Raw genomic sequence first — 23,887 nt, 5'->3', positions numbered from 1 at the left:
CTTGGCACAGATCCTATAACTATACCCAAAGCGTATTGGGGTTTGACACCAGCACACTTGATACTATCTTCTCAGTGGAAATGCCAAGGCATTCAGCGCTCGCATCATTCAGACCAATCCATATATTCTAATCGAGCTGCAAATCTAAACCCATCAGCCCAGGTTACATTGCACTGTCCCTCTAACGATCCAGGCTTTCCAGCTCCTCCTGGATCAATAAAGCACTCTGCTGTGTGCATACTGTCTGGAGACTGATCCTGCCCTAACCAATAAGGCCTGATCTCTGAGATTGGCTCAAGGGCCACACTTCCTCAAAGCTGAGGGAAGCTTAGCTCTAGAGACTGGGTTTGACCCAGTATAGAGACAGGGCTAGTCACTCTTGTGTGAAGTGTTTCATCAGCAACCGTTAGCTAATTAAGCATCACAGCACCCCTGGGAGGTAGGCAAGTGTCCTCAGCTCCAGTTCACAGACTGGGAAACTGAGGCACAGAGAGGTGTATGTGACCTGCCCAAGGCCACAGAGGGGAGACAGAAGCAGAGAACAAGAACTCCTGACTCCTTTTCCCCTGCTATAACCACTAGCCCACACTGCCTTCCTCCCAGGCCTTCCTCAAGACTGTGACCATTTCACACCCACCTGGGGAAATCCGTTCCCAGGTACCATGGCTCAGTACCAGGTGGATTGCAGGGCCTGGGGGAAGGAATCCTCCCCAGGGGGCATGGAGCAGCAGCACCACCAATGCATGGAGACTGCTTCAGCTGAATGATAGGAATGGTGGCCTCCCCGTGTGACGGAGTTGGGGATAGGACTTGGGGACCCTGCTGTCCTTCCCTGCCCTTTCTCCATAGTCACACAGTGCTGGGTAAGAGGTACACAGCCTCCCAAATCCTCAGGGCTGCACCAGTCCCGCGACCTGAATGCTCTCTATACCCCCAGGAGAAGGCAGGGCTTGTCTGTGTGCAATTCCAAATACTATCCCACTATCACACATCATCGTCCCCTCGTGCTTTCAGTTGATTGATTCTCTGGCCTGTGTTAGGCAGGAGGTCAGACTAGATGATCATAAATGGTCTCTTCTCCTTAAAAATCTATGAATCTCCCAGGCCCCCAACTGCCCCTGTCCCAGCATTGCCAATCCCAAGCACTCAAAATTCCTGAGTGACGAGCCCCTGCCCCACATCATGAGATTGGTTTAAACTCATGAATGTTTAAATATCCTGTAATACATTTTGGGGGAAAGGGAGTTGCCTTCTGGGTTTTGAGTCTCTAGAGGTCACATTCTCAGGTTTTCCTCCACAACCACGAGGGACAGAAACTTGTGGGGGGGGTTTAAATGAAAACTGGGATCGTCTGATGTCATCACATGACTCCAAGAGCTGGGGCTTTAAGACAAAACACCAAATTTCATGAGACTTGCAGTAAAATCGCCAAGAGAGGGTGGCACTATATGCAAAACAGCTGGCGGGGCTTGATGTGCCTGGACTGGACTCCAGTGTAACTGCCCAGCACATGCAAACCTCTGCAAGAAAATAAGTGACCTATGTCTGAGGTTGGGCATTAATTTCATGGCAAATGCCAAAGGGATGTAACCTCTTTTTGCCAATCAAGCATTACCCACATCAAATCTAGCTAGGTCCCTATGACGGGTATGGCTGGATGTTCAGTCAGTGTCCATCACTGGCAATCTTCTGCCATCTAAGTTTCCAGCGCCCAGGTCACATAGCTGCAGTCCTTGGTAAACATGCTTTGTAATTCGTTAGTCTCCCATCCCAAGAGCCTTTCTGTTCTGAGAGCACGGCAGGTAATTGGCATGATATGGGATCTGTTTGGGAAAGACCCCAATGGGGAGTAGGGACAGGGGAGGAAGGGCAGTCCGTCACTCGGACTATCTTCAGACACCACTTTTAACAATGTGGGACAACCAGGATATGTTTACACTGTCCGCGGCACCGAGCCGCCCACCCCGAGTCAACAGGCTCTAGGGGCTCATGCTACATGCTGAAAAAAGCCGTGTAGCCGTCGCGGCTCAGGCTCTGAAGCTCATTCCCCTCCTTAGGCTTCAAAGCCCGACCTCCAGCCTCAGCCTCTAAGTGCTGTCCGCACAACTATTTTTAGAGTGCCAGTACAAGTCCCGCAACCCCGAGTCTGTGGGCCCGGGCTGGGAGGCTTGCTGCCATGGGCAGTGTAGACACGCCCGCCCCCGCCCCAAGTGACTTCATTCACCGCATTCTGCAGAACACCCACATCAGGAACTAGAACACGGACACCCAGCTGATGGCGGCAAAGCGGGTTGTGGAGGGTGGGGAGGGGAAGTGTCCATCTCCACTGGTCACTCAGCCCACTACAGCAAACAGATGGGAGACAGAGACACAGCTGAATCACAGCAAAGCAGCCTGTGAAAAGCAGCTGTTGCATTCTGATACTGTACAGCTGGATTCCACCGCCCAGATACATTATCTGTCTAACAAACTGGTAGATCAGATGCTTTCCACTGCTGGAACCAGAAAGTTTTCTTTATTGATGGTGCTTTGTTCCACTCTGTTTTCCCAAATAATCCTTTCCTTTTAACCCAGAACCTGGGTTACATTCACGGCCCTTCAGGATATTGACTTCCTGTCAAAACAATGGTGGTGGTGATGAACATGATAGGGTACCTATACTCAGTCCCTGCTTAGTCAAAATTCCCATTGGTTATAACTGGAATCTTAATGAAAGACCTGATCCTTTTCCCATTTCAGTTTATGGCTAAGCAGAACTGAGCCTTCATGCCAGGATTGGAACTCAGAGCCTTCTCTGCTTTATGGGTGACCTTGGTTTTACCACCAGTTTCCAATCCAGTTATTACACAGCCTTGAGACACTGTGTGTAAAGAACACAAGTGTGAGACCATGCAATTGATTGCCCTAGTCAGTCACCAGCTGCCAGAGTAAATAGGTTAATCATCTCATTAACGGAAGAGAATTTAAGACTAATTAATGTAGGGGCATAAGGGAATCAGAACTTACCCTCCAAGGGAGACGGAAGACTTCACTGTGGACTTCATGAGGACCTGCTGACAGTACATGATCTAAGAGGCACAGATATGGTTTGTAGTTAGCAGAATTGCAGTCATGTGAGTGAAAGCTGGTCATCTACTTCATCCCTTCTGCAAGATACCGGGACAGTTACAATAGTTTCTGCATCACCCCTAACAAGTGGGTGTCCATGGAGTCCAGAATCCCTGAATGATTTTATCACCATGGTTATTTTCATGAGGGTTTTTCAGATGTCACGAGAATGTTCTATAATGTGCAAGTAATTAGCCGGAGTTCCCCATGCTCTATCATAATGGAATAATAGCTGCAATGGCATTTCTGTCTGCACAATGAGTCTGATCACCTCCCAGATGCTCTGGAGGATTTAGGTGTGCAATTATCATTGCTACTTGGTTGTCTCTATGCTGGCAACTTTGGAGATATTTCCTGTCATGGCTCTACCATGGGTGCAGCTCCATCAGCGTTCAGCGATGGTGGGAGTGTTTTTACCACCACATTGTTTAATCCCACTCAGAGCTTTCCCACCATTGCTAGAAATGAGGGCAGTGCAATGCGGGGAGATTTCCTGAAAATGCATTAGACTGAAAGCTTTTGGAGGCAGGAACAACGTTGATCTGTGTGTATGAGAAGCACCTATCTTTGGGCACTAATGCAACACAAATTCCAACAATAATAATAGACAAACATCTAATATTTGCAAAGAAGTGAAGGTCACATTACCTCTCTTCTGTAAACATCAATGGTTTTTTTCTGTAAAAGAAAGAAGCAAAAGCATTAAAGTTGGGTGGGTACTCAAAACTACTCTTTAAAAGAAAAAAAGATTCCCTATCGGGCACCTTTCTCCCGTTTAACCCTCATTACAATTGAAAACAAATACAGGTTAGCATCCAAGCAGCTGATCTAATCAGAGTATCATCAATTCTTATTTAGTTTGCAGAAGAGTGAGGGGGGATTTGAAAGCAGCCTTCAACTACCTGCAGGGGGGTTCCAAAGTGGATGGATCTCGGCTGTTCTCAGTGGTGGGAGATGACAGAACAAGGAGCAATGGTCTCAAGTTGCAGTGGGGGAGGTTTAGGTTGGATATTAGGAAACACTGTTTAACTAGGAGGGTGGTGAAGCACTGGAATGGTTACATGGGGAGGTGGTGGAATCTCCATCCTCAGTGGTTTTTAAGACCCGGCTTGACAAAGCCCTGGCTGGGATGATTTAGTTGGGGATTGGTCCTGCTTTGAGCAGGGGGTTGGACTAGATGACCTCCTGAGGTCTCTGCCAGCCCTCAGCTTGTATGATTCTAATGCTAAGTGCATCTACAGACCATATGTGGTTCCATTAAATGTATATATGGTACAGTGCTACCTACTCCATTACAGCCTATGTGCATTCAATTACAGGGTTATTCTAATGGAGCCAAAATAGATGCATTTAGCAGACACAGATTAGATCATTCAATATTAGTTAAAGGAGACAGGAACCAACACATTGCAAAATATAAACACCACAATTAAAAAGCCTCAGAAACAATATCTGCTGTGGAAAGGTGCTTAAATTGTGGTTGGAATAGCTCAAACTATGTTATCTGTCATCCACAAATGAACAAGCAATTGAAGGCAAGAAATTAACTGCAGGGTGTTTATTCACGCAGGTTCCTTTGAAGTGCAGCACAGTTATTTTGTCTTGAATAAACTGAAGGAGAGAGAAGGAAAGGCAGGTAAAGCCAGGGATCTTCTAAAACCTTGTGTAGGCTTTTTAGCCCCGTGTCTGTCACTAAAGTCATGCAGCTAATCTGCCATGTGTAATCTTTGGAGCTGCAGCCCAGAATTATCCCATCTAATTAACACTGTGGGAGAATCAGGGACATGGATTGCTTTGCGGGAGGCTAGCGCTTGTGAAAAGTGCTGGCTTGGCAGCCCCACAGACCCAAGTCCTTTGTCCACTGAGCTAGTACAGGGTGGACAACAAGACCAGCAAAAGTTTCTCTCCCTCTCTCTCTCTCTCTCTCACACACACAGTCTCGCCAGTGAACCTCAGCCTTTACCTTGGCAGCTGCATCTGTACTGAGGCAAAACTCCCACTGCAGTTCACAGGAGTTTTGCCTGGAAGAGGGCTGAAGGATTGGGCCCTTAATGTAAAGAGTTCACAGCAATTTTGATGGGCTGCAGTAATACCATTTGGAAAGTTAAATTTGCAGACATGAGGGTTAGATGCTTCTCTTTAAAACAAAAGCTTAGATTATTCAGAATCTGGACATGCCATGTGGGTCGTAGAAATATGTCCAGCACATCAGATCCAGGCCCGGGACCAGGTGCTGGACACCTCTGACCCACCCCCCCAAAAACAATTCATTACTTCTGCTTTCTCCCAATTGCTGCATACTCCCCTCAGACCACCAGTGCCACGTTTGCTTGCTATGATCAGAGAGCTACCACTCTCCAGCTGCACACACGCACCCTGATACACATACGGAGGGAGAAAATGTGCACGCCCAGCTGTTTCTGACAGGATATACTCACCACCTCAGTGACAAGAGCGGGATATGCAGCAGAGCATCCAGTATGCACCATGCAAACACAAATCCAACCTGTGTGATGCTAACACAACCTATCCTGTGTGGTACTAACACAGATCTAACCTACATGACATAAGCAGGAGAAGGTCTTTTTCAGAGACATCCATTGGAAAGATCATGAATAGCTCTGACCTGCTGCAGTGAAAGCGAGCTCAGCTGAAACAAACAAGCTAATAGGAAAAGCAAAAACAATTTCTGCACCAATGAGAGTGATTCCCCACTAGATACATGCAGGACCTGATGTGAATGAGAGTGAGGCTTACACAACACGGGGAAAATGCAACCCCTCGGAGTACAATAACATCTTTACACATGTGGGATCCAATGGCCTTAGTCTGCCTTTGGAGGACTTTGCATTTGATGGAGGACACAACTGCCTTGCTTAGATGGAAGGAACTGATAAGTAGCAAGTGCTGGTGAAAGACAGGGAACGAGAGAGCTTATTAACAACGGGGCATCGCTCCTGTTGCCTGTGTAGTGGCAAAACTTCTGTGGGTGTCCGTAGCATGCAAGGAATCAGGCTCAGAATGTAAAGCTCCAATGGTATTGGAATATTTGAAGACAATGACAGGTTTCAGAGTAGCAGCCGTGTTAGTCTGTATTCGCAAAAAGAAAAGGAGTACTTGTGGCACCTTAGAGACTAATAAATTTGTTAGTCTCTAAGGTGCCACAAGTACTCCTTTTCTTTTTGAAGACAATGGGAATTCTGCTTGAGTCTGGGCTGCAGGCTCATTATTTGCAACAAGCCTGTTATTCTGCACATAGTTAAATTGTTAGTAGAAATTTGCACCAACTGTGTCTGTGACATTGGGCCAGATTCTGGGACCAGTGAAGTCAATGGGAAAACTCTTGTTTCTTTCAATGCAGCATCAGGTCCATTGTAAGTACTGTGAGAGCTGACAGCATACTACATACGGGGACTAAAGATCAGCCTGTGTTTGCACACATTTCCTGGTCTGAGTTGGTGCCGCTGGCTAACTAGCACCTATTATAGCCACATAAAGATTCCTCACATTTCTACATGTGTTGTCTTTATTTCAGATCCAATTGCTGTAGCCATGGAGGGCAGAAAATCATCTGCTTCTACTCATTCCCATAGGACAGACTGAAACCCACTGCACTTCTACTACCTTAGAAAGCATCTTCTTTGGAGAACTACAGTTCTATTCCAATCAAGCTATTTCATGTATAATGGGAGTTCACTATCTTCCTGAGGAGCCCTGAGACATAATCAGAACCCTTCAGATTTACCAAGTGCTGGCTAAATTATTCTACTTGCTGAGGCATGAGGGTGGCTGGTTAATATAGGAAATATAGGTTTATATAGGAAACATCAATGGGTTAACTCCATTAGATCAGAAAGAAAAATTTTCTAAATGAAATAAAAGGCCCCCGCACCATGGGTGGCGGGTATCGTAGGCAGGGGTAGGCTGTGCCTCCCCAAACAGCCTAGTGTTGCCCCACCCATGCTGCGCCCCCAGGCCAGGCCCTGTTCCGCAGTTCCCAGTGCTCTGCCCTAGCTGGCCCGGGCTGGCTGGCCTGCCTCCCGCAGGGACTCAGGGTGACCGGTGCTGGGGCCGTGCTGCTCGGAGCACCGGGGCTGAGGGCACTGCGGCTGTGCCGCCCTGCCGCCTGGAGCACTGGGGCTGGGGACAGCCCGGCTGGCTCCCAAGCACCAGGGCTGGGGGCACTGCCACTCGGCGCACCTGGGCTGGCCATGCCGCCTGGAGCACCGGGGCTGACTGTGCCACCCGGCTGCCCAGAGCGCTGCTGCCCGGGACACCAGGGATGGGGTGCTGCCGCCCGGTTCTCTGGGGCCGGCTGCCCGGAGCACCAGGACTGGAGCCTCGCCACCTGGCGTCGGAGGTGCTCTGGATTCCTGCGGGGAAGGGGGGCAAAAGTGGAGGGGAAGGGCAGAAGGGGAGGGGAGGGGCTTTGGGCACAAGGGGAGGGGCCGGGGCTAGCCTCCTCCAATGGCCGCCTATGCCCCCCACTGATCTTTATTATCCGGGATGGATATTTCTGACAGACACAGTGCAGCTGGATGAGGAGAGAGGAAAGGAGGATGCCCAGCAGAATGGGTGGAGACGGTTTTCATGGAAGTTAAGATGCTCTAGTCTTCTACAGCGCAACAGATCAAGGGCCTCAGAGGCCGGCAGACAGCCATGCCACACGCAGGAGAAACAAGTAACTGGTGGGAAAGAGAAAAAGGGGGAGGGGGGAGAGTAAATTAAATGTTACTTAGAACAATAAATCCGTGAATGAAATTGACATTGTTGGTCTTCAGAAAAAAATCAAAGCTCTTCTCCAAGCTGTCTGTGTTGTAATACCACTCATGTCCTACCTAAGCACCTGGCAGCATTCGTTTGGAAAGTATTCCTGAGTGTTCAGTTTACATCCAGGGCTGGAAGCTCCCCTCCCTGAATGCCCTTTGTATTGACTTCAGTGAGAGCTTTGGGTGTGCCAGGGACGCAGGAGAGCCAGCCTTTGACAAGACAAATGGGTTTGTTTCTGAAGCAGGAGGAGTGAGCTTACTTTGGAAATGAAGGCCCTGCAGCAAGAGGTAATGTGTCACCGCAACAAAGAGGCTGGCACAGTGAGCCCTCTGGGGGGAGAGATCAAAGTGCAGCCATCTACTCCATTCCCAATTCGAGGGTCACAAGCAGGTGTCAGGGGTCATGGCCCCTCCCCCTTCCATATTGCTAAACTGGAAGGTGGTCCCAGCTAGATAGGAGGAGGCAGGGTCCAAATTAGATGGGTGGGAGTGCCAGGGGCATCACAGATCAGGGGGTCATGGCCTGCTAGCTGAGCACACTGAATCTGGGATGAATTGAAAGATGAGCACAGTATGGAATACGTGATTCCCCATTCCCTCCCAAAGGCTGGTGGGAGTTTTGCTGGGTTTGCAGGATAATGCCCACTGTGCCCGTCTCTAGACGGTTGTTTTCTCCCCTTGCTTTCCCGAGTACTAAATTCACACAACCCTACACATGGGGATGGGAGCTGTGATTTAAACATACAGATTCTGAAACAGCAACTGGATCCCCCCAAAGGCATGAAACCGTTAGGAAGTAACTTCCTTCTTGGTCACTTGGCTTTTTCCTGGAGTGGGGCCCCAGACATATCCCCCAAATCCACAACCTCTCCCTCCTGCTTTGTGGAAGTGAATTGCTGATTCTCAGTCCAGTGCCCAAGCCTTCCTCCACGTCACCAGTCAACAGCATAATTACCCCCCTGGTTCAGGAGTTTCAGGAGAAAGCTGTGGACTGGACGGGCCATTGGGACTGGTCTCCCCTCTCACCACTAGAAGTAACACTAGAACATTGCTGGAGCAGGGAGGTGAAACGTGCACTGCCAGGATCCGTGCTGCACCTGTCATGTGGGAGAGGGCTTCAGCCTCCAGAACTGCCAATCTGGCCGTGTTTTACAATCCTGAATTCCACACTATGCATTTTAAGACAACAAAAGAAGGAATCCCAGCAGCCTCGCCCCCACAGCAGCACTTAGCTCCCCTTAGCTCCCTCCCACAACATTCCCCGCCCCAGCATCTCTACTTTCACTGCTCCTGTCTCTGCTAGAAACCCATCCCAGCGACTGTAAACGCTCTAGGTTAAGGTTGGATATGAGGAAAAACTTTTTCACTCAGAGGGTGGCGAAGCACTGGAATGAGTTATCTAGGGAGGTGGTGGAATCTCCTTCCTTAGAGGTTTTTAAGGTCAGGCTTGACAAAGCCCTGGCTGGGGTGATTTAGTTGGGGATAGGTCCTGCTTTGAGCAGGGGGTTGGACTAGATGACCTCCTGAGGTCCCTTCCAACCCTGATCTTCTATGATTCTGTGCATCCTGGCTCTCCTCTGCCACCTACAGCTTGTCTACATGGCGATTTAGTACCTGGCAAGCCAGGGTGTGAATCTACTGTGCATTCGCTTGCCATGCACTCACTGGCCACGTGGATCCTGCTGCCACACATTGAAAGTTTCCTCGTGTGCTCCGACGTACTGCTCCTTGGAACTGGAGTACGACAAAGTGCAGGAGGGAATTTTTAGTAAGTGGGCGCAGGGTCCACGTGGCCAATTACTGTGCAGCAGCTAGTGCGTCATATAGATTCACACACCCCGACTTGCCGTGTGTGAACTCACCGCATAGGCAAGCCTTTAGGTTGAATTCAGAGACCCACTAAACATACCGCCATTTTTTCCCAACCCACTACACACACAGGCCCCCTTCCAAAGCAGAATCACCCTCCCGACCTGCCGTGCACCATCTCCGACAAAGAGATAAATCCTACACTTGGATTTACACAGGAATATCATTCAGCGGCCAAGAGCCATTTACCATTTTCCCTTAATGAGTGTAAAACAGATTAATTGAGTAATACTCATCAACCAGTGAATTATCACAATTATCCAATGCAGAAGCTTAATGTCCCCCTAGGCTTAAATCAAAATGCCAATTAGTGAAAGGCTTCAGCCAGTCTCATCTGACCGTCACGTTCTGCGTTGTGGGGTTTGTATCAGCATTCAAGCAGCATGCACACAGCCCTGTCACTTGAGACAAAGCTCCAAAGGCAGCATGCTATGGGGCTGGTCATACCATATAGATACACAGCAACTGAAAGAGGAAAAGATGAGATGTACCAAAGCGTCTCCTAATCAAGAATCCTTTGTCTGGTCCAAACCTGGCGGGAGGAAGGGAGGAGCTCCTGGCACAACGCTGTGCCCTGGCTCTGAATACAAGCTGCCGAGGATTAACCCCTTTTGCTGGTGAATAACCTGGATTGTTGGGGCAAAATGCCCCCCCGGGGGCTGTCCATGTGCTGCAGGTAGATCAGTTCCAAGTGGCACACAGAACATACCTGGTGCACCGATAATCAGTGCAGAGCATATAAAGGACTAGTTTCTACAGCAACAGAGATGGGCCCAGGTGGTATTTGGATCTGGAGTTCTGGGTCAGGCCCACCTCTTCCTCTGCTACTCCACCATGGGAGTAAGCGGGGGTTGGAAGAGACATTTGAGGGTACTGTTACCTGTTTTCACTGTGATACTGATTCCGAGTGGCTGCTGCCTGAAGGTAAAGGCCCAGATCCTCAGCACAGCTGATCTGAGGATCTGGCCCCACTGGGGAGAAGATGCCACTGTTCAGGATACTGGCATGATTATAAAGTCTCACGGCATGTGTGTGTCACTTGTTACTACAGCACTAGTGATCCATTCAGGCATTCCACCGAAGATGCTTCTTGCAACCACTCCCTAAGGAGCCACTACACAGGACCAGCCATTGGTCATTCAGCTCCCTACAGAAAAGGGCAATGGGGGGTTAATATTCACCCGCAGCTCCCATGGGTGCAGCCAATTTCTGGAGCCTGCTTGCCCACCTTGCAGACTGGCCTGCATAGGGAGATGTGGCCTAGGCTTTAGGCATAAGTCAAGAGGCAGCATAAGTCAAGAGGCCCTTGTTGGGGCCTCGCTCGAACAAGGCTTCTTCCCAGCACTGCCTGCCCCTTTCTGCTGTGCTCTGTCACCATCACCTTGAAAAAGAACACGAGGGACCAAGCCCCAACGTCTCCACAAAGACAAATGACCACACAGAAACGCAAAGCGCCTCCTCCTGTCTCTGAAATGCACCTTGTGAGTTACTGATGTCCATCTGGACCTCCACAAAACTTACTTCATGTAGGGTCATAGCCCAGACCCAAGCAGTCTGGGCTATGCAGTCTGGGCTCCTCTTTGCAGCCAGCAGTATCTCCTCAGAGTCGGAAGGTAAGAGCAGAAGATGTTTTCCATTCATGTAATTGTTGAGTCCCTTTCTGAGGATATGTAGGTGCTCAGGCAAACCCTGTTCCGTGTTTCCAACTGCAGGAGCATTCCTGCCCCCTGGGTCTCACTCTGAATTTCACGTGGTGCGAAGCCAAAACCTTCAGGTTTCATATCGAAACCGTACGGAGCTGTGCGTTGAGTGTGATTTTGATGTCAACCCATAAATCATCCCAAGCACGGTTAAACATGGCCTAGGCACGCTCAGATCCTTTCAGTGACAACAGTCCCGAGTTTCAAGTCTGCAACACACCCTGAAACAGGGGGGTAGCGAGCATGTCCTGATTTCACTGCAAATGTTTTCTGCAGCTCTAGTGCTGACCTAAATATGTCAATCAACAACAAAGTCCCACCGGCTCACTCCTGAGTGGCTAAGAGATGTGTCCCTCTCCACAAGGTGGCCAATCACAGAGAAGAATGTTTCACTTGCACTTGCCTTTCCCAGATCTCCTGGGCTGACCAAAGTACAAGGGAACACCGCCACGGGAGGAAGAGGAGCAGAAGGAGTCTCAGAGTGAAGAAAGTGCTGTTCCTATGTAGTGCACTGAAGTGCCTTTAGGGTGACCAGATGACAAGAACAAAATATTGGGACATGGTGTGGGGGGGCAGCCACAGGCTCACCCCCACCCCCCCCCCAGGGCCGGCTCTAGGGTTTTTGCCGCCCCAAGCAAAAAAAAAAAAAAAAAAAGCCGGAGTACCACCAAAGCAAAATATCAGGACAAATGGCGTCCCGACCATACATTGGTCAGGACGTGGGACAAACAACTAAATATCGGGACAGTCCCGATTTTATCTGGATGTCTGGTCACCCTAAGTGCCTTTGATGTACAAAGCCCCACTGGCAAAGGAGAAGCACTGAGAGAAATGACAGGTGATTATTTCCAAGGCAGTGGGATTACTGTAACTGTGCTTCTACTTGTGGATAGCACTAGCTAGAAGCTGGGAGTGAGCGACAGGGGATGGATCACTTGACGATTCCCTGTTCTGGTCACTCCCTCTGGGGCACCTGGCATTGGCCGCTGTCGAAAGACAGGATACTGGGCTAGATGGACCTTTGGTCTGACCCAATCTGGCCATTCTTATGTTCTGGTGTTTACAGGGTCTGGAAACAGGCAGATTACACCGACTTCTTCATGCACTCCAGGACGGCACTTGACATTAAGAACCAGCCCATGAAATGAAGTGCCCACCCTGTGCCAGTGCACTGAGCTCCACCTCTGGAAACTGCAGCCTCATTATCGAGCATTGCCAGCAGCTCTCCTCTCTGCTGGGAGCTGCGCAGGGGGTTGTGAGACTGGAGCTGAGCGAGAGACGTGACCTGGGGGATCCTGGGCATGAAAAATGCCAGATTCCAGCTGCGCATCCCGGACTCGCATCGCTGTGGCCACACAGCCCAGATCTCGCTTCCCTTCTCAGCCAGAACCATTCACTGGCAGAGTTGGATCTCAGGAAGAACCAACCGGGGAACCACAGGGTGGAGCACCTCTGCCATGCCCTGAAAAAGGTGGACTGCACAGTCTGGATCCTGTGGGCTTTGAGACCATCCTTGGCTTTGGCAAGCCCAAAACCATAAGGCAAAATTTGAAGTCTCAGATAAGGCCCCTTTTGAAGATGCATCTCTTTGACATGCATTGGTCACTCCATACCTACAAATCGGGTTTTGAATCCTTCCTACCACCGGCCTCTTTCACGGTTATGTATCTCAGTTAGTGCCTACAGTATGCTCCTCCCCACTCCTTAACACTGGCCTTTGTATTACAGTGTTGCCATTCACTGCTTCTAAATATGAAGTAATTGCTCGTGTTGCCCCTGCTTGGGGAAAATCCCTCCCATAACTTTATAGCTGACTTCCTTGGCTATCTTAACCTAAACTGAAAAGTATTACCTTTCTCCAATTATTTTTACCCTTAATTTGCAGGATTTTCCAGTTTCTCTATCTTGTTTATTTGCTTTATTGTCCCATCTCCAAGACACTCATGAAAGGTGCAATAGAAACCGCGGAAGGAGTTATATTAATATTAGTAACAAACGCTATCATTTCAATTAGCAATTGTGACTAACACGGACATCCTTATCAGTAAGCTCTACTGCTATTCACAGATTTTAAGACCAGAAGGGCCTATTACGAATATCTAGTCGGACATGCTGCATAACACAGGCCTGAGAATTTTACCCTCTAATCCCTGCCTCAAACCCAGTAATCTGTGGTTGAAATACAGCCCCTCTTTTAAAGAGGTATCCATTCTTATTTTAAAAGAATGAAAGTGATGGAGAATCTATCACATGCCTTGATAAGTTGTTCCAGCGGATGACTATGCCTTATTGCTGAAAATCTGCATCTCATTGGACTTCATCCAACCACAACCCACTAGGTAGCACTAAAAGCCACCTCAAAAGTGCCATGACTCAGCTGCTATTTATTCCAAAAAGACTCTAAAAACTCATTTCACGTAAGCCACTGAATAGCCATCAGATGATTAATGACTTTTGAAAACATTTGCAAACCTAAAGACCTCTTTCCACTAGGTAGCACTAAAAGCCACCTCAAAAGTGCCATGACTCAGCTGCTATTTATTCCAAAAAGACTCTAAAAACTCGTTTCACGTAAGCCACTGAATAGCCATCAGATGATTAATGACTTCTGAAAACATTTGCAAACCTAAAGACCTCTTTCCAGGATGCTAGCTATAATATTGTGCGGGGGAGTCTATCTTATTACTCTTTTCAGTCTCTGTTTGGATCCTCCAGCCCAACAGCAGCTCACATTTTTATTTCCTTTTAAAGGACATTTCAGTAGCTCCCACTTAGAGCAAAAAGAGAAAATACTAAACCCTAGCATTTTACTCTGCTTTTCAGTCGCCATGGCAACAGAACCCACTTGCCCAAAGCAATTATCTCCCTCTGACGTTTAAGGGCCGCTATGAAAATGAAAAGTTTACTGGAGATAGGATAAGCTTCGTCAAAGCAACCATCACCTTTGATCAATGAGAAATGTTCTGCCTTCATTCACCAAGCATAGGCCAAGCATGTGCTGTCAGCTGCGGCCCTAGGTATGTAAATATGGGACCACTTGAAATAACTGACTCACGGTCTCCACTATTCACCTTCAGCAGAGCCATGGGTGAAAGATAAGGACGGTTCTAACTACCACCGCATACACTTAGTCCTATAGACCAGTGGTTCTCAACCCTTCCAGACTACTGTACCCCTTTCCAGAGTCTGATTTGTCTTGATTACCCCAACTTTCACCTCACTTTAAAACTACTTGCTTACAAAATCAGACATAAAAATATAAAAGTGACACAGCACACTATTACTGACAAAACTGCTTACTTTCTCATTTTTATGATATCATTATAAAATAAACCAATTGGAATATAAATATTGTAGTTACGTTTCACTGTATAGTATATAGAGCAGTATAAACAAATCATTGTATGAAATTTTAGTTTGTCCTGACTTCACTAGTGCTTTATATGTAGCCTGTTGTAAAACTAGGCAAATATCTAGAGGATGATGTACCCCCCAGGGGTACTCATAGTCCTGCTTGAGAACCAGTGCTATAGACAAGTCTACGCCAGGGCTAGTCACTTACATTATTTACATTCTCAGATCAATAGCACTACTCTGTTTGATTTAACTAATGTGGCAAGAAACCACTGAAAAATTGATAAGCGAAGTGAAGCTGCCAGATTCTATTCCTAGGGCCAAATTCAGTTCTCTCTCACACCATACCAGCACAAATCCAGAGAAACTCCACTGCGCTCAGCAGAAGTGAAAATCAAATGGGTTTGACTTCACAGTTCTGGTTCTGGCATATTTCTACATGCCTATCAGTTGCTATTTGGCTTGATATGGCTCATTCAGACAGTTGCTATGCAACACTGGAGATTCATGGAGCGCCATTCACACACAATGAGTAGGTCTGCACTGCAATCAGAGATGTGACTGCAGCCAGCGTACGTATGCCCAAGGTATCTTTGATATAGTTACCTTGAGTATTAATAACAGTGAAGCTTCAGCAACACGGACTGGACTGGATGGGTATGTACTCGGGCAACTAGCCCGTGCTGCCATGGCTTCACCGCTATTATAATTTGAACAACCTAGATCAATGCTAGTTCAAGTATGTCTACACATACTGCAGAGGTGCAGTCCACACCTCTCATTGCAGCACATAGATATACTCTCTGAGCGTAATGTAGATCTACCTGCTGTCTATGTCCTCGTATGATCAGTAAGTTTGAAATCAAGCAGCCTTACCTAGTTTACCTTATTTTCATTTGGATCGGTTACTCGGTCTAGTCCATAGTCTAGGACGTCTTGCATGCCCGGCTGTTAGAAATAAGAAACAACAATACAGTTGTGTCTGCTTTTTCAAAACCATCTTAAGTTACATGAAGAAATCTGCTGTTAATGAATAATTCCTCCAGTTGGTGGAAAAAGGTAAAACATTGATTGATCTTCCCTGTGATGGCCGTAGGGCTTGGCTGGGAGTGCATGGGAATGTATTTGGGACACTCAACAGAGCAAGAGACAGATATAGAAGGGATAACCAAGAAGCATCCAAGCAAAGGTGACACCAGGAGAGAATCCAGGAGAGATTTAACAGGAGAGATCCAGAGACATCCAGTCATTGGAGAGCAAGGGTGATACAAGGGGCACATATATAGGGAAAACCATGCTCAATCCAGCAATAATCTATATAGAGGAGACAAACCTTGATATAGGCAATGAGAAGGGATAGGATGGTACCACTGTGATGTCTGCCTTGGGCACAAGTGACTTTTGATTAGTTACCTGAGCTCCACCATAGTTAGATAATAGTCAATAATTAGATCTCGGTAGTGAGCTCTTATGGGGAAAATGGAGAAACAGACCAGGAAAAGAAGTACTTAGTCTAAGTCTAAAAGAACCAAATTCAGCCCTGGTTCATCGGGGATGAACTGGGGCCAAAGTATTTGAGTGGTGCAAAGAGTCTCCCACCAACCGCTTTATCTGTGAGCAAAGCTCTAATTACAGGCTGACATTTGCCTCAGGCTTGACGCACCCCTGTATGTTAATAGCTGGGTTCTCAAGTGGCCACTTACTCAGTATACACCGTTAAGATGGCTCTTTGATTATGACTGGGATGAGGGAGTGTAGCTCCTGGGTACATGTCAGAGTCTGACAGCACACTGGGACCAGCCTGGCTTCACTCAGGAAACACCCTGGTGACATGTGCCTCCAAAATAACAGCCCCCCAGGGGCAAAGGCAGTTAGGATTCTCTGTTCACAGCATGGATGATGTGGTGAGTGGTTCCTTACTTCATCTTTAAAAAGCAAATCTCAGGGATTCGGGAATTTGGTAGGCAGAGTGGATTAAAGTCTCTTTTTTGCATCTAAATGCCCCTCTGCATCTCTGGCAGCTGGCCAAGCACAACCTTGGAGGCAGTGCCCCCCAAAGTTGCCTTCTTAAAGGTGCAGTAAGTTGCTCCTGGCTGAGCTCTCTGGACCCTATACCTCCAATATAGACTTTACAGCTGTGGAGGACGGTATTCTACTTACAGGTGCTCGATGCACTAGCCAATAGGCTTTCTCCTGACAATCCAGCGCGTACCTGTCTGCCTTTTTCCGTTCCTTTCCTGTCCTGCAAAGCAAAGAATAGGTTTGAATCCCATCAGAAGAACATGTGGGTTATTTCTCCCTTTTGATGACATTTTCTTGCATGTTAGCCACAGCTGCAGCTGATGGGGACAGCACCAAAGGAATTTGCACTGTTTTCCGTTAAAACTAGCAAGAGCGAGAACATGATGCTGTTCTGATCTTTCCTCAGCCTCCTGACCTACAGGCTCACAAGGCTAAATTCAGGTTTGAGTGTGTGTTGCTTCTTCAGGCCACAACTGAACTTGCTCTTTCCTGACTGCACGTCACACTGTCCTAACTTACAACTGATGATTGGTTGAACCCCATTGATATAAAGGAGGGGTGCTCGCTTTTGAGTAATCAACCTCTTCCTGAGCTCAGCTGAGATTAGATGTATCCTCTTCTGTTTGGCCCGACAACAATTTGTTAGAATTCCTCCCTTTTACCTGCACTCAATTCTGACACCTCATGTATGTCTATTCCCTGTAACATTTCAGGTGCATACAGTGTCTGCTGTTTACCGAGAGGGAGATAACTGTGATGTCTCCGACACCCATTTGTTTGGGGAACGGGTGGTTTTGATGGGAACTACCGTACACAGAAGTAACATAGCGCACACCATGTAGGCCTGGAAGCTAGGCAGTCCTAGGTCTAAACCTCTGACCTGGGGTGCTGGTTCCCAATGCATTCGCTGCATAGCGATGAACAAGTCACTTCCCCATCACTGTTTCAGTTGCCCCATGTGAAATTTCACAGAGATGTTAGGAGGATCAGTGTTGGCTTTAAAAACTGCACTTTGGATTTCTTAGGCTATGTTCACACTGCAATCATGGAGTGTGACTGTCCGAGCTAGCTTCATGGAATCATAGAATATCAGGGTTGGAAGGGACCTCAGGAGGTCATCTAGTCCAACCCCCTGCTCAAAGCAGGACCAATCCCCAATTTTTTTTGCCTCAGATCCCTAAATGGCCCCCTCAAGGACTGAACTCACAACCCTGGGTTTAGTAGGCCAATGCTCAAACCACTGAGCTATCCCTCCCCCACCTTAAATCTAGCTAGCTCGGGTCTTGGAGCAGTGATGCCACAGTAGCATGCATTTCAGCATGGGCTCTACAAGCCCGCCCGGAACCTGGGTAATTACCAGGGTGACTAGACCGCACTGAAGTCAATACTGCCCCAGAGCTCGACTGCTCCAGCACCCTAACTAGCAAGATTAAAGCAAGCTCTGGTATGTCTCCATCAGCTGCAATCACACGCTGGGACTGCAGTGTCGACATCCCCTTAGCGTGAACCAGATCTGTACCAAACAGTGTTAATTTGCAGCAACAAACAGGAATTGATGGCATGTTTCTATGAGGCAATCTGATACATTCTGTTCTGACTTGCCTGATGCAATTGTAATGCGGTGCTGGGGTACCAGGGCAACATATTATATGCAAGGGCCTGGATGCCGAAAGGTTGAGACAGGAATCCAGGGTTAAGTCCCTAAATAAAAGTGGCCTGATTCAAAGTTCAAAGGTGCTGAGCACATACAACAGAGAAGATGGCACCACAGACCTCATGCTGGCTGTCAGCCAGGCCACTCAGATGGTGATTCAAAGAGAACCTTTTACAACTCCAAAGGGTCAAGGGCCTGATTTGGAAATCCCTACTCCAGCAAAACTGGTACTGAAGTTGCTGGAAGCTTTGCCTGAGTAAGGTCTTTTGTGCGGCAGGATCAGGCCCCTCATTTTCAACAGAAGTTGTAACAGATGTAAGGGCAAAAACCTACTTTTGCATGTGCAATGAAGCATTTGCAAAGAGGTATTTGTACCCGCAAGGAGGGTATATGCACATCCACACATGTGCTTCTTTGCATATGTAAACCACACTGCAACTCCACATTGTGTATAAGCAAATTTAGTTATGCTTGTTTACAAAAGCAAATGCAGGTGCAATGGGAGAGTGTGAATTTGTGAAGGCCGCTGCCCACTCCCTTGAAAACTTGGGCTAAAATTTCTCAGTTGTTAAGTGTCAAACGAATAGCAGGTCATGTGTGGAGGAATACAGTTCATATGGAAACAGTTTTCCCCTTCACGTTCCCAAGGGATTGTTAATAAGCTGCTGTAAAATTGTAATTTAATATTTTTAATTTAACTCTATTATTTGATTGCACATCAAGTCAACACCCCATAGTCCCTCATGCCCCCAAATAAAGAAGCAGGTAACAGAACTGGAGAGAGCTCACCTATACTGCTCTTTGGCCTGCATAACAACAAAATCCCATTTGTAGTTTATTTTTTTATTTAACAAGTTGTAATGTTCCTGAAATTAAAAAAAAACAAACCTGTTAGTACAAAATTATGAACAATTGTGACAGACCTGGCAATTTCCTGCAATATGATTGAAGACTAAGTTTACGTATTATTGCAGGCCAGGATTGTATGTAACCTCTGTAGAGGACAGATGTGACAGATGTGAGACCTGGGAGTTCAAAAGACTATACAGAAAATGTAGCAGACAAGTATGGGCTTCTGGGACAATTAGAGTGAAGTGTATTTCCTGGGGAATCCCAAGGGAGAAGTTAATGTGAATTCCCCAGCTCTGGTTATGCAAAAACCAGCCTTCTGAAGCTGTGCCCTGAAGAGAAGGCCATTGTCTGCTGATTACCTGTTACAGAAGGCCAAGATCAAAGGTCCAAGTTGAATTAAAAAAATGGCTGTTCTGCGCAGACTTGGGGTCTCGTTTTGGGTCAAAGATGGATGAATTTGTAACCAAAGGGAAAATAGCTGTATGTTTGGAAGGACTAAAACCTACCAGAGCCAAAGACTAAAATCAGGGGGTGATCTCTGGTAAGCTTTCTAGCATGCGTATAGGGTTTTCAAAAATTATTTTAGTATGTTTTCTCTGTAATGCTTAAATGTGCTTGCTCAGAAGGAGCTGGGTGGTGACTTATAGCTGCAGGCAATACACGGGTCATACCCCTCGGACAGGAAGCAAAACGCAGACACAGGCCTTTTAGACAATCTGGCTTGCTGGGGATATCACAGTGTAGGCAGGGACCTATGCAGCCTTAAAATCCCCAGTCAGGAGGGAGGGAGATGTGGGTCTCTGCCCAAGAGAGGAGAGAGCTGGGAGCCAGAAGTCTAAAGTGGTGAACCAAAGAGGGTGAATACAGGTGCAATTGCTTTGAAACTGACAACAATATCATTCAGTCCAGAGCTTTTGGTTCTCAACATGCAGAACATGATAAAAAACACGCCCTCCTCTCTGAACTAAACAAGGGATAGGCTGGCAATTTGAGCTAGAAAAAATGGGTGGTTCTGAAATGAATTACTATGAACTCCGTTCACGCTGAATACTTCATTCCAGCATTCTGGAGAGGGTAACGGCCCTACTAATATGATCATTTACTTTAAACACTTTTGTACATCAGCAGCTATTTCACAAAACAGATGTGCCCCTGGGGCTTGGTGCAAACAAAGTGGGGAGTGCCTTGAAGGCTTTTTGTCACTTTCCACCCTCCAATCTCAAGAGCGGCTGGCTCAAGCTAAAGCAGCCTCGGAGCTGGCAAAGGCACAAACAACAAAACATCTTCCTACCTTTTCATACTCTTCCAGAATCCCTTTCCTCTTAATATTTTTCTTGGCTAGGTAGATTGCTGGGAGAAAAACAAAAAGGTTCAGTCACTAGGCAGATCAATAAAGCTAGTCCCAATAATTGGCACGCTGACCCCATGACAAAGGAGTGGACCACTGTCCATTGTGACATCTTTCCCAGACACAAGCTCCAATCTCACAGAAGCCCACTCAAGGAAGACGTCCTTAGTGGCTGCATTCTGTCAAGGATCCTCCATGCGTCAATACAGAAGTGCAAGAATGGCTATCCTCCCTCGCTCTCGAGCTTGATGTGGTTGATTACAGTTATAGGCCAACAAATTGTGCCTTCCTGAAGGCCTGGGCCAAAGTACATTGGAGTCAATGGAAGGGTTTAAATTTGTCTTCAATGGGCACTGGATCAAACTCTTAAAAGGTTAGGAAGGTTTTTTTTCGCAATTTGGGGGCAATTTTTTTTTGTTTTTGTTCTAAAGCTTTTAAAAATATATTCTTTTAATGTTTAAAACCAAACTGGGTTATTTTCAGAAGGCGAGGCCTTCGGATTTCAGGACAAATATATAGGATAGCTCAGTGGTTTGAGCACTGGCCTGCTAAACCCAGGGTTGTGAGTTCAATCCTTGAGGGGGCCATTTAGGGATCTGGGGCAAAAATTGGGGATTGGCCCCGCTTTGAGCAGGGGGTTGGACTAGATGACCTCCTGAGGTCCCTTCCAATCCTGATATTCTATGAAGGTACAAAAGCATCAGGTAAATAAAAGCTGGTGACCCAGACGTCAGGAGCAACCCTGCAATGAACAAAGCAGTGTGTACCCTAAAGCCCATGAGCAGCCCTATAATAATAAACCAAGACGATCAGCCCAGTCTTCGTAAGTAGCCCTACATAGCCAGAACAGCAGCACCTGGAGAAAGCACTCAAGAGTATCATCAGCATCCACCTGATTATATGGGAGTGTGCTGTACATCATCACGCTCCATTCAGCTTTCACAGAAAAGCTATAATGTTAACACTTACCATAGTCGGTATCATCTGCTGCCCACTGCTGGGTGGGCCAGAAATAGGGTGTCTGCAGAAAGAAGCCAAAAACAAGACCTCAGTTTTCTTGTAGCCACCATCAGCTGCATCTGGCTCTTTACAATCATTACATTTGTTGGTATCATATTGTATTGTTGTGTTTTTGGGTAAACAGAAGGAGGAGGGAGTCACCTGCTTTGCAAATATGCTACAAAAAGAAGCTTATCATTTTCCATACTTCTACCATTTAAAGGGCTGAATCAACACACCCACAAAATATCCATCTTCTTAGCTCAGCATAAGCAGTGAGGAGGATAAGACAAGGTTATTTTTGTTGTTGTTATTAAATCAGGTTTAATGGAGTCAATTACATATCCACTTCCTCTGCTTTGACAATCAGTTACTGTTAACAAGGTGAGACTTTCAAAACCATGCAAGCTTTCAGAACAGCAAAGTACATGCTTATCATTGCAATGTTCTCCTTGATATTGTAAAGATGTTGGAGCATGGATTGGGGAACATGAAGGGAACCAGACGACTGGTATTAATAACCTCATTTGAAAACTATATGATAGTGCCCTAATCCAGAGGTGGGCAAACGTTTTGGCCTGAGGGCCACATCGGGGTTCCAAAACTGTATGGAAGGCCAGGTAGGGAAGGTTGTGCTTCCTCAAACAGCCTGGCCCCCACCCCTTATCTGCCCCCTCTCACTTCCTGCCCCGACTGCCCCCCTCAAAACCCTCCACCCATCCAACCCCCCCCGCTCCCTGTCCCCTGACTGTCCCGAGCCCTATCCACACCCCCACCCCCTGACAAGCCCCCCAGAACTCCCACACCTATCCAACCCCCCCTGTTCCACATCCCCTGACCGCCCCCCCCAGAACCTCCGCCCCATCCAACCGCCCCCTGCTCCCTGTCCCCTGACTGCCCCCCAAGATCTCCTGCCCCTTATCCAACCCCTCCGCTCCCCGCCCCCTTACCATGCCGCTCAGAGCAGCAGGAATGGCAGCCCTGCCACCCGGCCGGAGCCAACCATGCCGCTGCGCTGCCCGGCAGGAGCTCGCAGCCCCGCCGCCCAGAACGCGGGTGGCACGGCAAGCTGAGGCTGCAGGGGTGGGGGAGCAGCAAGGGAGGGGCCGGGGGCTAGTCTCCCCGGCCGAGCGCTCAAGGGCCAGGCAGGACAGTCCTGCGGGCCAGACATGGCCCACGGGCTGTAGTTTGCCCACCTCTGCCCTAATCTTTCCTTGTATGTGGAGGCAATTCCAGCCATGAACCATGATCCCAATTGCTTATCACATCCTTTTACTACAGTGTATTCTATTTGCTCATTATACTGTCTCCTGAAATTGTTCCAATGATTTTATTTGCTAGTGTACAAGCTGCAAGGGAAAATACATTCAGAAGGAACCACTGGCATTTCGAAGCTCACAAGGAAAAGTAATTTAATTAAACAGAAGCACAGAAGCCTCCGATTCTAAGCCAAGATGTGGGTACATTATGTCCAGCCTGCGTTCTGTGTCTAAGATATAACTTGCCTGAAATCTGTAGAGGCTGCTATCTGTTTTGAGGGTGAGGTTTTTCGGCTCCTGCAGAGGGTAGATGTATCCATACTTGACAATTAGATTCCCCAAGTTGAGTGCCTCTAAAAAAAGAGAAATCAGATATATTGATGATACAAAGAGACTGCAGCAGAATTCAGAAGCAACCCACTACCCAGGAGAAAAGAATTTAGGTTGCATCTAACAATTAATTATAGTCTCACGATTCGAAGCTATAAAAGCATTAGATGGTTACACTCCTACCTTCCTCAGTGATTTTCAGATGCTGGATAATCCACTGCAGTATATCACTACCTGCAAGGCAAAGAAAATACCAGACACTATAAATCAGAAGTGGTGTACAGCCCACAGAGTCCTGCAATGGGGACCACTACACTCATTATGTCCAGTATGGAGATGGAGCCTGTGAGGACTATAGGTCCCAGCATGCCAAGCCCTATTTTAAGCCAGGCAACCCGCACATATTAAAAATTAAGGCAACTACACTGCACTCCCATTTATTCAAAGCAGGTGTGACCCACAGGCTTCTGGTTAATTGCCAGTCCAGCTCTTGGTCGGGCAGTAAACGTACAGTCAAACCCATGCAGTAAAAAGGGATCCTCCAGACTACAGCAGGCCCTTCTCAGTTATCACACTGTCCCTGGATGATGGTACTTGATCTGATGTTTCCCCCTTGTCAGACA

General features: G+C 47.4%; 1 protein-coding gene across 5 annotated transcripts in view; it reads right to left on the bottom strand.

The window, feature by feature from the left end:
• The window catches only part of RGS9 (regulator of G protein signaling 9), a 68,009-nt gene that overhangs the window by 22,310 nt on the left and 21,812 nt on the right, over nt 1-23,887 (bottom strand). For all 5 annotated transcript variants that reach the window (XM_037914195.2, XM_043527685.1, XM_043527687.1 and 2 more), the window contains exons 3-11: nt 23,448-23,498; nt 23,181-23,287; nt 21,646-21,697; nt 20,620-20,678; nt 19,266-19,342; nt 16,961-17,042; nt 15,686-15,748; nt 3,757-3,786; nt 3,007-3,068 (exon numbers count right to left, since the gene is read on the bottom strand). In XM_037914195.2, the coding sequence (XP_037770123.1) occupies nt 3,007-3,068; nt 3,757-3,786; nt 15,686-15,748; nt 16,961-17,042; nt 19,266-19,342; nt 20,620-20,678; nt 21,646-21,697; nt 23,181-23,287; nt 23,448-23,498 (583 nt within the window). The remainder of the gene's footprint in view (nt 1-3,006; nt 3,069-3,756; nt 3,787-15,685; nt 15,749-16,960; nt 17,043-19,265; nt 19,343-20,619; nt 20,679-21,645; nt 21,698-23,180; nt 23,288-23,447; nt 23,499-23,887) is intronic.

The sequence above is a fragment of the Chelonia mydas genome, chromosome 14 (assembly GCF_015237465.2).
Source record: "Chelonia mydas isolate rCheMyd1 chromosome 14, rCheMyd1.pri.v2, whole genome shotgun sequence".
NCBI lineage: Eukaryota > Metazoa > Chordata > Testudines > Cheloniidae > Chelonia > Chelonia mydas.
The sequence above is the reverse complement of the archived record's forward strand: the minus strand, read 5'-3'. Positions and strand labels throughout refer to the sequence as shown.